The 15,346-nt window shown below is 44.2% G+C and overlaps 1 protein-coding gene across 1 annotated transcript; it reads right to left on the bottom strand.

Annotated features, from left to right (window-relative positions):
- Positions 1 to 319: 319 nt before the first annotated feature.
- Positions 320 to 13,529, bottom strand: LOC134426920 (uncharacterized). The gene is made up of 6 exons (XM_063172292.1): positions 13,390 to 13,529; positions 5,252 to 5,356; positions 4,257 to 4,343; positions 3,227 to 3,400; positions 2,473 to 2,621; positions 320 to 688 (listed from the first exon to the last, which is right to left on the bottom strand). The coding sequence occupies exons 1-6, from the start codon at positions 13,486 to 13,488 to the stop codon at positions 529 to 531; spliced, it is 774 nt and encodes a 257-aa protein (XP_063028362.1). The 5' UTR covers positions 13,489 to 13,529; the 3' UTR covers positions 320 to 528.
- Between the last annotated feature and the right edge of the window lie 1,817 nt (positions 13,530 to 15,346).

The raw sequence follows: 15,346 nt of genomic DNA, 5'->3' as shown, positions 1-15,346 counted from the left end.
ATAATACTATTATTATATAATATATAATACTATACATATAATATATTATAATACTATTATATTATATATAATAGATACTATATATATAATAATACCATTATTACATAATATATAATACTATATAAAAATAATAACTATATATATAATACCATATATATATATATATATATATATATATGTTTTACCAAATATGAGATAAGAATTATACTATATTATTCTATATTATATCACACTACATCTAAACTGAATCTACTCAACCCAACCAGATCTCGTGACTGTCTCATGACCCACAGGACACAGCTGGCAGAGATTGCTCAAAGAAACAAAACCCCATCACCCTGGGTGAACAATCTCCACGTCGCATTCTACTTTGGCACAGACAATGAAATTAAAATGGCTTTTTCTTTCTCTGAGGCTCCTCTCTGCGATTCCCAGCAAACATCCCTGGGAAGCGGTGCCCTGCTTTTCTCCGTGGAGAGCAGTGCAGCCCCGGCTGTGCTTTGGCAGATCTTTAATGCACAGCTGTACTCACAGGTAGCGGTGGTCCCCGGCGTGCAGGGAGAAGCAGCTGCAGGCGCCGTCCCTGCCCAGCCCCAGGCTCCCGGCTGCCAGGGCAATGGTGGCTGCAGGGCTCCTGTGCCCCAGGCTGTACAGGGTCAGCTCTCCCTCCCGCAGCTCTGCCAGGCACCTGAGGGACAAGGGATGCACACGCGGCTCATTGGTGTCCTCTTCACGCAGCCCGGCACCTTCCCATGGCAATAAACCTCCACATTCCTACAGCATCCTCCACGGAACAGTCACAAATATCAATAGCAGAGCGTAAAATCTGTGAGGTGTTCTTATCTGAGAGTTTCTTGCTTTCGTCTGACGCCCAAATAAAGTGTGACATAAAATCTGAACAGCCTGCCATGCCCAGTGAGAGCTAGAATTAAATCTGACCATCAATTCAGAATGACAAAAATCCTGTTAATTTTTCAGCCATGCTCTGTCCCTCCCTCTCCATTTGCTCCTTTTATTTATTTGGGGTAGTGGATCTTTGGGACTCTGAGCTATACAGGAATCCACCTGTGACTGAGTAGTGCTTAAGGCTCCAGGGTTTGTGTGTCTTCCAGATTTCACTCCACCAAGCTATAAACAAGTCACCAAATTTAGTTCCCCATCTTCCAGCCCAATATCCCTCTCCTGGAAATCCTGTTACTCCATGGCAGCTCATCCTGGATCTTCTCATTCCCAGGAAGGAATGGGTTAAAATATTCTGCTCTTGAGGGCTTCCAGCAAAGTGACTCTGCCAAAATTTGGGGGAAAAAGCTCTTTAATTTATAATTAATCCTGGAAGAAATGGCCTGAGCATACAGAACTTCCATTCCATCAGAGTCCTGTGCTTCGGCCTCTCCTCTGGAATTCTGCCCTGCTCTTTTTAACAAAGGTCCCAACAGGATTTTGGGCTTTACCGTGGGTTTATTGCTATTTAACATTTTCCTTCTCCTTTTTCTGGAAGGTTTCTGCCTTTCTTTATCATTGTGGCAGTTCTACAAAACTCTCCCTCCACTGTTTCTTCCAGGTGTGGCTGGTTGATTAAGGTGTTCTGTGAAGAATTTAAGTAAATATAGCTGCTCCAGAACAAATTAAACATAAAATAAAAATTGCATCAATTCCCATACAAGCAGTCAAAGTGATAAGAATTGTTTAATGGAGCTGGCAGTGCCATTGATCTCTCCTTTCTTCCAGCAGGGACTTATGGTTTAATCAAATCTCCAGGTGCTCCCACCATCACTTACTTTACCAAGAAAAAAAAAGAAAAAAAAGGAGGAAGAGAGAGGATAAGTACCAAGAAGAAAACGACCAGGGGTTTGAAGATAAATAAAAATCCATTTTTGTTTGTTAACAAACCTGTTCAGTGTTGCAAGGTAACAAATCCTGGACACACTGGAGGATGGTGTTTACAACACATACAGTGGCAGCCTTTTAAAAGCAATTAAAATAATTTTCTGTGAAGTGTGAAGTCTTTTGAGATAATTATCCTGTGCAGATAATTACAATGTGAATTTTTTTTTTCATTAGCTCGACAGAATTTTTTCTTCTCTCTTTCCTTTGACGGTTTAAGAAATTTCCACGTGTTTTAGGAGCTGTCTCAGGTTTGTTTGCAGAATGGGAGCAAACCATGGAAAACCACTGGGTTACTGAGAATTGAGGGAAAAGTGAAGAGAGAAAAAAAGTCCCAGCATCAAATTTGTTCTGAGCACCATCACCATTGGAGATTTGTGCAGCCACTGCTCCCAGCAGGCTCCAGATCACAACTCTGGTTTTTTGGGTACCTCTATTGCCCTGACAGGTCATTGCAGGGCTTCCATCTCATGGAGACTGGGCATCTACCTTTGCACTTTATAAAACAACTAAATAATAAAGTTCTTATCAGCACATTCAAATCTAAATGCGTCTACCGGAAGTTTTAAGGAAAGCCAGAGCTCATACTTCACCCATTCAGTGGAGGTTAAGGTGTTCTCCTGCAAATCCAGCAGCCCTTCGTGGATCACATCACATTCTGCAGCTCTCCCAGGCCAGGACTCCACTGGTCTCTTGTAAGAATTGCTCTGAATAACTCTGCTCAGCAGGTAGATTATCTAGATAATAAGTGGCAGCAGAGAAAAAAAACATTTTCCACGTTAATTCCCTTGAATAAGACATCAATATTTGGATTTTACAAGTACAAAGTCACAATCAAATGGGTAAAATAAATCAACATAAAATAGCCCAGGGCTTTCTATGATGCAAAACTCCTTAACTGCAATTTGGTTTTATGGCCACAATTCTAAACCTGTCCGTCTGAGGAGAATATAATTTTACTCTGAAGGGGTTACTGTAAACCAGAACTCTGGTTTACAGTAACCAGAGTTATATATACCAGAACTCTGGTATACAGTAACCAAGTATATATATCGCATATAATATTATATATATATATATATATATATATATATATATATATATATATATATATATATATATATATATGGGATAGTAATTGTTTTTTTCTTTCTCTGAGGTTCCTCCCTGCGATTCCCAGCAAACATCCCAAATATCCTTGGGAAGCTGAGCCTTGCTTTTCTCTGTGAATAGAATTGCAGCCCCAGCTGCCTGCACAGTGCCTGGGTCCTGCTGGGCGCCTCCATCCCAGCTGTTATTCCCCTCAGCGCCGTCCCAAACCCAAAGCCAAAGCCAAGCCCACCTTCCTCTTGTCCTCCAGGGACACAGCCTCCAGCTCGTAGTGCTGCCTGCCGTGGAACAGGATGCTGAAACGCCTCCTCTCCGAGTCCTCGCAGCCCCTGACCTGGGAGAAAGGGAACTGCTTCCTGATGGTGCCTTTCTCGATGTTAAAGATGGTCCTGCTGCTGAAATCCAGCTGCAAGAGGAAATTCTGCATCACCCGAGGACGTCTTTGTTGAAAGGCAAAGGCAGAAGCCCAATTGTGTTCAGATAAAAGAGCAGAATAAATATAATTGAAAAATTACATCCTGCCACCAAAATATTGCCCAATGTTTGTTTTAGTGACAGATATTCCTCGTAAGCTGTGTTTCCACACGTCTCTTTTGATGAATATGCATCAATTCATCACTCTGGAATATTATTTCTTTTTAAATTCCCCGTATCTCAAAAGCCAGTGCAGAAACTTCCCCTTCAGCCCAAACTAACAGCAGAACCACTCATCCAGTTCCTCACTCCTTCAGCCTCTGAAATGCAGTTCTAAGTTAAAAGTTAAAACTTGTACAGACCACACCACCAAATGTGGCCTTTCCCTCTGTCCTGTTTATAGCAGGGAACCTCCAAAGCAGAACCTTTCTCAAGATTATCTCTGACTTTTGAAGGCTGCTGGTAATTAGAGAACTGAAATTAAGCTAATCCAGATTCCCAGACTGATAACTTCCACATCTGCTACACATCTCTCCCTTTTTCCACTTTATGTCTAAAGAAATAATTTTTTCATTCCAAAAAAAAGGGTGGATAGTGCTGGAAAAATTCCATTTTGTACAGTTAAGATGTAGTAAATAAAATCCACCCTGTAGCATGCATGATTTGGACTTGTTCATTAACAAATGCTGTCCAAACTACAAAAGTTTTAGTGAAATCCAGGAAAAAAACCATTAAACCTTAGTCCCTGACTTCATGAAAGCAAGAAATCATCATCAGGTGTTGTTGCCAGAAGCTGGCTTTGTTATATTGTTATACACTGCACCAAAGGTGAGAATTTTTAGGGTTACCTGCAGAATCCGTTTCTGCCAGCGGTAGTGTTTGTATTTGTAGATAATGAAGTTAAATTGGGACCCAGTTAACAAATCCTGGGGATCCTGGAAAACAGAACAGAAATCAGCAACACATCCCACACTGGGATAATGTTTGGCCACCCAAACCCTGCTGTGCTCGGCTGAAATCTCTCTCTGTGAGCAGAAACAGCCCTGGAGCCCTGCGGGAGAATTCCACGTGGAGACGGATGGAAAATCCCTCCTGACTTTTGTTAATCACCTTAATGAAGGTGGAGAGGGACATTATTCGCAAAGGAAGGGATAGGACACAGGGAATGGCTTCACACTGCCAGAGAGCGAGTTTGGATTGAATTTGGGGGAGGAATTCTTTACTCTGAGGGCGGAGGAGAGAAGCCTTGCAGTGCCTGGAGGAGCTGCGGGAAGGATGGAGAGGGAGGATTTGCAGGGGATGGAGGGACAGCACACAGGGAATGGCTTCACACTGAAATTGAGGAGAGTTGGACGGGATACTGGGAGGAATTCCTCCTGAGAGGGTGGGCACAGGGTGCCCAGAGCAGCTGTGGCTGCCCCTGGATCCCTGGAAGTGTTCCAGGCCAGGCTGGACAGGGCTTGGGACAGTGGGAGCTGCAGGGAGGTGGAACAGAACGAGCTTCAAGGCCCCTTCCAACCCAAACCAGAATGGAATTCTGCATTTCTGGGATTCTGCCCCACATTTATTAATGCAGGACTTGTTGCCACCCTTGGAATAACAACCCTTGTGTGGGTTGGAGCTCCCCAGTCCAGGCCATGCCAGCATTTCCACGGAGCAGCCCCCACACAGGGCACAGGCAGCACAGCCAGCTGCCCCTGCCCTGATGGGTTGGGAATTGGGCTCTTTGTGACCCCCAAACCAGGACTGTGTCCCTGAGAGCAATGCACACACCCTCCTCACTCAGCAGGGCTCTCCAGAACATCTGAACACATCACCAGACACATCAAAGCAGCAGCCTCACCTTCTCAGCATACCCCTCCCTCTGCGCCAAATGCAGAGCTCCCTCAATGCTCACTTCTTTGTTTTTCACCATGTTCATGATTTTGAGGATTTTTTCCTGGCTTAACTAGAAAAAAAAAAAAAAAGTCAATCAAATGCTTTTAGAGCCTGGTTTTTCATCAGGCTGTGAGGATACAGAGTGCTTGTGACACAGTCACAGCAGCTGCCATAAAATTACAATTTCACTCATATTTTATATTCTACTGACAGCCTGCCCAGCAAATATAATCTCCCTTTGAAACCTGGTCAAAGTCCACAAGACATCAAATATACAGGGGCTTTTACAACTTAAGGAGACGTGGTGGTAATATCTGGAGATAGAACTGCCAGGGGGAAAGCCTTTTGAGTCAGAAACCCTGGCAAGAAGTGCAAACATCAATTTTGCATGGCAGCCTGCCTCATCCTGAGTGCAAAGCCCTGCACACAGGACAACACAAAGGAAAAACCAGGAGCATTTGAAATGTTCAGGGTGAAGAGGGGGCAAACTGCTGTTGGTACAGGGAGCTGCAGCTGCCACGGGGACTCAGTGAAGCACATGAACAGCCAGAGTTCCACTTCCCCTTTTTCTCTCCCCAAAACAGGAGCTTGATCTGTCAGTGAACTCACACAGGAGTTTGTGCCACTGCTGAGTGCAGCAAGGCAGTGCCAGGGGTTTGGAGGGGAAAAACCAACCCTGCTCTGAGCCAGAGCCTGTGCGACAGCCACTCCTCAGCAGAGACAGAGCTTGGAGGAGCCTGGAGGTTTGACCAGCACAGCTTAGGAAATTGGAAATCTTTTATCCAGACTCCAAGATCCAAGTGGCTCCCTGTGCCCTGAGAATGGCTTCACCACCTGGAGAGATTCCAGGGGTTTCCAAAGGTTCTTCCCAAACTCTCCAGGTGGACAGCCAGGTGCAGAGACCAGGAAGGCTGTGCGGGAGCAAGGGAAGGGCAGGAGGGTTGGGAAGGGGCCAGGAGGGTTGGGAAGGGGCCAGGAGGGTTGGGAGGGAGGCAAAATTCCTCTATTACAAAGCAGGCATATTAAGGAAATACACGAGATTGTGTTAATAATGCCCTCACTTACCTGCCAGGCTACAGCAGCTTGTTTAAACCAGATTAAATTGTCATCACCCTCCCCAAACTCAGCACAGCCACACAAGTGCTTTGAAAGAATTCACAATTGAAGGAAGAGCCTGGGGCTCCAGACATTCTCTGGAAGGAGAGGTGAGGTTTTTATACTTTTGGCCTGGTATAAAATGTGTTTAGAGGGGAGAGAGGAGATTTCTGCCCTGCCATGGCCCCTCCCAGGCCTTCCTGCCTCTCCCATTTACCCAAAAGGACCCACCAGAGGGTTTGCATGTAGGAATATCACTGGGAAAATCCCAGATCTGCCAAGACTCCATGAAGGAAAATGATGTGGTTAAAGCCACACCATCCAAGTGGTTCTTGGTCAGGGCAGAGGGAGCACCCAGCTCGTGGGGCACTGCTCAGGGGTGAAACACCAGATGTGCTCCTCTGGCTGCTCTCTCTGCAATCCAGAGGGTCACAGGGTGGCTCTGGCTCCTGGGCACCCCCTGAGCTCTCTGGGCTTCTCCAGGGCACGATCCAACCCTGCAAACCTGCCCTGCCACCTGAGAGCTCTGCCCTGCCCTGCCACCTGAGCAACTGGAGCCACTTGTGGCTTTTTGTTCTCATTCCTCTGATCCCACCCTGCCTGGATCCTGTGATGGTGCTCACAGGGGTCTTATGTTGAGGGAAGAGACGAGGATCTGACTCCATGGTTCAGAAGGCTGATTTATTATTTTATTATATATATTACATCAAAACTATACTAAAAGAATATAAGAAAGGATTTCATCAGAAGGCTGGCTAAGCATAGAATAGAAAAAGAATGATAACAAAGGTTTGTGGCTTGGCTGTCTGTCCGAGCCAGCTGACTGTGATTGGCCATTAATTACAAACACCCACATGAGCCCAATCCCAGATGCACCTGTTGCATTCCACAGCAGCAGATAATCAATGTTCACATTTTGTTCCTGAGCCCTCTCAGCTTCTCAGGAGGAAAAAATCCTAAAAAAAGGATTTTTCATAAAAGATATCTGTGACAGCATCCCACTGCAGAAATGCTCCTGGGATGTGCGCACTGGAAATGTGGCCCCCCAACAAGAGATTTCCATCCAGCCCCCCAGAATTGTCACACACGCTGGTGTGACAGGGACACACACCATCCCAGGCACACCTGGGGATGCTCACAGCTCACCCACCCCAGAATTGTCACACACACTGGCGTGACAGGGACACACACCAGCCCAGGCACACCTGGGGATGCTCACAGCTCACCCACCCCATCTCTGTCACCTCCTGAGACAACAAAGCCCAGCCATGCAGAAATCCTGCTCCCTGCACCAGAGAGGAGAGGTTTTCATTGAGCTCCAGTCAGGCTTTTCGTTATTGAGCATTCCTGACTCGTGTCCTGATGAAACATTGAACATCCTCAGCTGCTCTGGCTGTGCAGGATGCAGGGAAGGGGCTGGCAGCGCTTGTTCCAAACCCTCTGCCCTCCAGCAGCTTCTGGAACTTTCCCCTCTAAGGAAAAGGATCAGGCCAGGCCTGATTGCTCATTTACAGAGAGAAAATTCATTAATTTTGAGGCATAAATCTGACTAAGTTCACCCTGCCTGCATGCTGAATGTGCCACTTAAGTGATTTTCAGACAACAGACACAATCTGGATTGCCTTAAAGCTCCAGCCTGGTGTTATCAGCCTCCCTCCCCTGATTAATTCACTTTCACCAGGTTTGAACTCAGCCCAAAATGTTCTGAGTGCTCCCAAGCATTTCCAGGGCAGTGGTTTTCCCCCGGGACTGGGGTATCTCCAGTTTCAATTTCCATGAAACCTCAGCCCAGGTGACTGATGTGGCATTTTTATGTGGCACTGCCACCTCCTGTAGCCTAGAGACAGACTGATATTATTTGTCAAACAGAGCTGCTATTCATCAAATAAGTTATCCATCTGTAATAATGTTTTGCATTATTTTTGCGGATCCATATGTGGCTGAATAACATCTGTCAATATTTATTCAAAAGAGAAGGGATTCATCAAGCAAGAGTTGATTTCCTTGAAAACATTGGAAATTCTGCCACTTCCAGGAGGAGCCCAAAGATATTTTATTGTAATTTATTTCTCACTGGTACAAAGGCATGGAGTGATTGATTGCAACAACACCAAAATCTCCAAGAACAGTTCTCAAAACCATGAAGATATAAACTGCTGCCCAGTGGTGTGTCCATAGCACAAAACCAACAATTTTAACTATTTGCAATATTGAAAATATCACCATATTGAGGAATCTCAAACCCTTAACGTTTCTTAAAATTCCTTCTGAAAGAAATGACACTTTCTAGGTCTCACACTTCAGATTTTCCCTCAATCACCACCATGGAGCCTCCTGCTCCATCAGCCCTGAGAACTCACCAGGAAATGACACTTGGGAAGTAATTTCACTGCGAAAATTCAGGATAAATTGAGTGTTTGCACAGGAGACTGCTGTAGTTTTGTGCTATTTGAGCACTGTGATCTGCTGAAGGACTGGAGATTGTTTTTATTAAATTTGCAGATTTTGATGGGCAGCTGGAAAGAACTGCGAGGGGGATCTGAATTCCAAACAGCCTTGACAAATGAGAACAGCAATAATCTATAATTCAGCAAGCAGAAAAAGGAGAAAAAAAAAATCTGGATATTTTTTTTTCAGCAGGAGCTGCCAGCTTCACAAGCACTGGCTGAAACACATTTTGTGCAGAAAAAGCCCAGAAGTTGGAGCAGCTTGCAAAGTGACAGCAGCTCCCACCACGGTGCTGCTGCAGTAAAAGGGAATTTCCCTCGGGGAGATCCCAGACAGCAGCAAAACACTGAAATCAGAGAGCTGAGCACTGACAGGGGATCCTGCTGGAACGGGGGGAGGTTTCCGTGCCACAAGAAAAGACCTGGATGGGTCCAGATCAGGATAATGGGAGCAATAATGGAAAAATGGGATTTCCAAGGGAAGGACTGGGATTTCACAGCCTGGGGAAGGCACAGGGTCACAAAGAGCTGCTGCCAAAAGGGAAGAGCAGGAGGCTCCCTCTGAGTAGGGGTGAGGAGAAATAGGAGGGAAAACTACAGCAAGAGAGAGAAAATACAGCAAAAGAGAGAAATTACAGCAAAATAGTGAAATTACAGCAAAAAAAAAGTGAAATTACATTACAGCAAAAGAGAGAAATTACAGCAAAAGATGTTCTTCTGAGATGTTTGGAAAATATAAGGATAACACTGAGCCATGCAAGGAAAATGATGGGGTCTCCTGCCACTACACATCCTTAAGAAGAATTAAACAAATTAAACAATTAAACAAATTCTTCTTGAGAAGAATTAAGCTTTGGCCCATATCTAACCTTGTTTTGCACTTTAATTAAGTACAAGGCTGCAAAGGACTGAAGGCTCAGTTTTCCCAGGGGAAAGGGGCAGGCAGAGATTTAAAAGTGTTGGAAAACTCCATCCAGCCTGAGAGCTTTATTTCCAAAAGGAAATCCTGGGAATCTCCTCCATTGCTGCTTTATCAGAGCCAGCCTCAGCATCACCACAGCCCGTGGCCTGAACATTTTAAATTAGATTTGATTTCAGAGCAATCCTCCAGTGTGAACTTATCCAGCAGTTTCCTGGTGTGCTGAGGGACAGTTTAAATGCTCTGCTACAAACTGGACTGAAATGGAATAAAGGGGGTGGCTCACACAGGAGCATTTCAGTTTGCTACTGAAATAATAACATTCTGTGCCTTTAGTGATGGTAATTAAAATAATCCACAGAGATAAGAAGCATCGAGGATTATCATATTTGTGAGAATCAGGTTAATTTTGTGACGAAACAAAGATTGCTGGGATACTCAAGAGCCACATCTCAGTTTTTTGGAGAAGAACATGCATCCTTCTGCTCACAGTCTCACCTTGTGCCCCTCATGTCTTGTAAAAGAAAGATTAATTCTGGGCTGCTTAAATTGCTAAATGCTGAACAAGAGGTTTCATCTGCTGCAGGTTTATTAAATCACATTAACACCTGCTCTGCAAGAGGGGTGGGGAGTGACAGAGAGAAAGCAGCTCTGATTTCATGCGCGTTTCACTGAGGGGCTCCACCAGTTCCCTGTTAATTAGCTGGAACATTTAATGAACAAACCCTTCATTATGTTCTAATCAAAACATGGACTAAGAGCTTGCAAAGAAAAAAAACAAAACCAAAAACAAAAAATAAAAACCCAACGAGCATCCATCTGCTGATATATCAATTTATCATTTCTGACCTGGCTTTTCCTGGGTTGTTGATAAATCATCCTAGAAAAATATTGAGGTAAATTTCTCCTTGTCCATCTCCTCTGAAACTCTGACAGATACAGCAGGATGTGATCCTTGTCTCTGTAAATGGTTTTGTTCTGTTCTCAATACTTTAAAAATACACTATTAATAATTTTAAAATACACTATTTTTTCCAACAGGCAGATTCCTCAGGATCAGCTACCTGGATGTCTATTTAAGCTGATCTTAAAGTCAGAAAATAACTTCTGTTCAAAAAAGGCTTGGGGATTTTCATCATGCTCCCAGGAGAATGAATATTGGGAAATGAATATTGGGAATATTCATTCTGCCACTTCCAGAAGGAGCTGGAGGAAAAAAATAAAATTAATATATAAATAATATTAAGATAATAAAATACAATAAAATATCCCAAATATATTTTATTGTATTTTATTTCTTACTGGTATATGAACATATATTTTATTGTAATTTATTTCCTACTGGTAAAGAAATAAATTACAATAAAATATATTTTATTGAAAACAAAAGTGGTAAAGGTATGGAGAGATTGATTGTTACAGCATCAAAACCCCAAAGGAATTTGGGCAATACTGAGAATGGAACAAGGAGCTCCAAATGGCTCAGGAGCAGGAAATTTAACTTTTTTTGGAAACTGAGGGGGACACACCTCAGGATGTCCCTCAGGGGTTGCTGTCAAGGCTGGATGCACCTTCATGAATACACAGGTCAGAAAATATGGAAAATATTTAAATAGAATTGATCCCTTGGTAAGTATACAGTGAAAATCCACCTTAAGCTACCTTAGAAAAGACCAGGGAAATAAAATAAAATAAAAAAAAAAAAAGGGAAAAAATCAATCATCTAAGAGAAGTGGCCTTTAAGAAAAAGTCTAATGAAAATTGTAGGGGAAATCCATGGGGATAAAGCACTTTAAAGCAGTTGATTAAAGCAAAGCAGGGTGGAAGAGCACCAGGGTCTGACCTTGCACCGTGATCTGAGCAGCTCTCAGATGCAAAGCCCCAGCAAGACATAAAGTCTGCCTTTCAGAGGAGTTCACAAGCAGTTCAAATCTCGATTTCTCAGGCACGGTTTGTGTTTTTTGTGGGTATTTTGGTGTCCCTCAGGCTGAGCAGTGCGTGTGCTTTGCTGGCGGTGGCACTCGGTGACAGTGGCACGGCCTGGCCGCGGTTTCCTGCTTGCCCTCGCTCAGCCAGGCCCTCTGTGGCTGCCAGCATTTGGTTATTTCCACTCCCGCGCTGCCCCCGACCCCCCAGCAGCGCAAAGGGAAGGGGAGAGGCTGCTGAGCTGTCTGTGTGTCTGTCTGTGCCCGGGCGGCAGGGAGAGGGCAAACCCTGCCAGGGTGGGACTGCGCCCTCCCAACCCCAGCAGCTGCCCCAGGGCGATGGCAGCACCTCAGCACCTCCTGCAGCAGCGCCAGGGGCAGTTTATGGCTCTGCAGGTGGATCAGCTGATGTGTGCAAGCTCAGTAATTCAGTGTTTGCATCACCCATCCCTGTCCCTGCCCTTCTGATTTTCCCCTCTGCCTCTGCTTGGAGGAGGAGAACTTTCAAAGTGTGCAAGAGCAGCCCGTGCCCTGTTCCCCTGTGACAAACCAAAAAGCCAGAAATGGGTTTTGTTTTCCTCCTCCTGTTTGTGGGATTGCTCTGGGGTTTGCCAGAGCCTGGCCTGGCAAATCTCTCACTTGGGAAACCAAGCAAGCAGGGCTGGATCCTCCCCAGCCCTCAGCCCTGGCCAGCCAGGGGAGCTCAGAGCCTGCACACAACACAGCCCTCCTTTTGCCTAATTGCTCTTTTCCCTAACTGGTCTTTTCCCTGATTCTTCTTTTCCTTGATTGTGTTTTTTCCCCAATTCCTCTTTTCCCTGATTCCTCTTTTCCCCGATCCCTCTTTTTCCTGACTACTCTTTTCCCTGATTTCTCTTTTTCCTGACTGCTCTTTTCCTTAATTGCTCTTTTCCCTGATTGCTCCTTTTCCTTGTTTCCTCTTTTCCCTGACTGTTCTTTTCCCTGACTGCTCTTTTCCCTTATTCCTCTTTTCCCTTATTCCTCTTTTCCCTTATTCCTTTTTTTCCCTTATTCCTCTTTTCCCTTATTCCTTTTTTTCCTGACTGCTCTTTTCCCTGGTTCCTCTTTTCCCTGATTTCTCTCTTCCCCTGATTCCTCTTTTCCCTCTGCCAATCCCATCATCTGTCCCAGGAGCTCCCCACAACTCAGTTCTCCAGGTATTTTAAAACAAATTTTGGAACAAGCAGGATGCTCCAAGCCTCTGTGTGTGGCAGGCACTCAGACAAACCCACAGTGCTGCAGGCTGATGTATATTCAATCCTGGCACATCAATCACCTCAGATTCCAGCGGGATTATCAAAAGGCTGCTTTTGCCTGTAATATAAAGCACTTTTTTTCTCCCCCTCCAATTACCTTATGGAAATTTTTAGCACAGATAATGTAAAGTGTTAATAAATCCTCTCTAGCATGGCAGGAGAAAGACAGATCTCCTCTCCTTGTATCAGGAAAACTTTGCACATCTCAACTTTCTCAAGAATAAAGCACATGAAAATGTTGTCTCCTGCCCACCTTCTGCAAACACTCAGTGATATATTAGAGCAGGCTGAGCTCACATCACATAATAGCCCATTACACCAAACCCTGCTGCAAATCCCCTGCCAGAAAAGCACCAAGTCCTCCCCAGCTCCTGATAAACCATCTCAGCTATGCACAGCAAGCAGCACTTCCACACCAGCCACAGCACTTTGTGCTTTACCTGTGAAAAAGTGTCTGCTGTTCTCGTATTATCCATGCCTGGGGAAATTCTATTTGTTTCATCAGTATCCCACAGGGTGCCAAGGAGCAGCTTACTCATGAATCACACCTGCTCCTCCTCAGCATGCTGCTCCTCTCTCTCTCTGCCTCTCTCTCTTATGAGATCTTGCCGCCAATGGCTTTTATTAAGTGTTACTTCCTTTTATGCTGAGAACTGAAAGAAACAATAATGATGCTTGGCTTCCTCGTGGCAGCTCTGTGGAAAGACCAAAAAAATGTAGAAGCTGTTTGTTTGCTTTTCCTGAACTGATATTTATGTTCCCAGTGCCTTCCTGAAATCACTGAGCCCTCAATGCTGCAATGATGATTTATTACTGTCTATTAAGATTGATTACACTGCGTCTGTCTGAACACCCAACATATGTCAGTTCCCACAGAAATTCCATGTAAATGTAAGGGAGTTTGCCTGAGGAGCTCCAAACACAATGCTGGACGTTCCCAGCAGTGTTTTTATGCACAGCAGCAATTTTTAACACATCTCCAAACCCCAGCATGGGGAGCTGCAAACTGGGAGTAAGCACCTGCAGATTAATGCTCAAGATTCCTCTAAAGATAAACAGCATTTTAAATCTCTTTATCTTTAGAGGAATCTTCGTGCATTCAGAGGAATCTTGTGCATCTTTGTGCATTAAGAGGAATCTTGTGCATCTTTAGAGGAATCTTGTGCATTTAAATGCCCTTTGCTGTCCGTACTGGTGGAGAGAATTGTGATTAGGAGAGGGAATTACCAGCAAAGCATTCCTGAAATCAAACCCCAGCCCTGACAAAAACCGTGGAAGGTGAAACTTTCACATTTTGAAAGTTCTGAGGAGACACAGCTGGAAGGTGAAGCTTTCACATTTTGAAAGTTCTGAGGAGACACAGCTGGAAAGTCAACTCTTCACATTTTGAAAGTTCCTCTCCCCCAAGCAGAGGCAGAGGAGAAAAATCAGAGGCCCTGAAGCGTCAATGCAAAGCAGAGTTTTTAAGAAGCAACAGGAATTGAAAACGTGTGGGGTTGGTGACGGGTGTCCTTCCTCTGCTGCTCTAAAAGCAGCTTTGTAGCAGAAACAAGGCAGGAAGCTGAGGGGTCGGGGCAGAGCAGGTGCCTCTGGTCCCTCTGAGCCCAGGCTGGGCTCTGGCTCAGTACAAATCCCACCCATCAGTGAATGCAGCAGAAACAGGAGAGAAAGGATCAGGAATGAACTCCCCCAGGTCACCCGAGGCTCTGGAAATTAAATGGAAGGTCAATACTTGCTGATATAACCAGGGTTTAATCGTTTGAACTGATTTAAAGTGTCTTTGATGGAGTGTTAGCCTAACACAGCCAATAATGTAACAGGGCCTGATTAAATCCAGGTCTTCTAAGGAAATATTTAATAAAAGATTGTCTTTCAATGCCCTAATTCTGAGTGCTCTGTGTCCAGCGTGGCAGATGGAAAATTTTCACTAAACTAGAAAAAGGATTAATGAGAAACACATTTCTTTGACAGCCATTTGGTTAAAATAAAATAGCAATTAATTCACTCAGAATCACATTTCTAGTACTGGCCTGTTCCCCCTTAGAATGTTCAGCCCTTGAGGAACAGGGATTTTCTTTTGAAAATTAGAGAATCCCAAGGAACTTCTCTTTCTAACATGATTGCAGCAGCACAGAACATTTGAGGGTGGGGAAATGACAGGATTCTATTTATTTTAATTATTTTTATTTAATTATTTTAATATGCAAAACTCTCTTTTTCATTTCATCAAGAATTTCCTAAAGAAATCTCCTAAACGTTTTCACCTAAGGAAAGAACACCATGAAATAAGTTATTTCAGGTTAAAAAAAAAATGAGAGCTGAATGAAACTATCCTTTAAATAAATACACAAATACAGCATGAACTTCATAAACACATTTTTGCCTCTCACTCAAGCG

The sequence above is a fragment of the Melospiza melodia genome, chromosome 19, assembly GCF_035770615.1.
Source record: "Melospiza melodia melodia isolate bMelMel2 chromosome 19, bMelMel2.pri, whole genome shotgun sequence".
Classification (NCBI taxonomy): Eukaryota; Metazoa; Chordata; class Aves; order Passeriformes; family Passerellidae; genus Melospiza; species Melospiza melodia.
The sequence above is the reverse complement of the archived record's forward strand: the minus strand, read 5'-3'. Positions and strand labels throughout refer to the sequence as shown.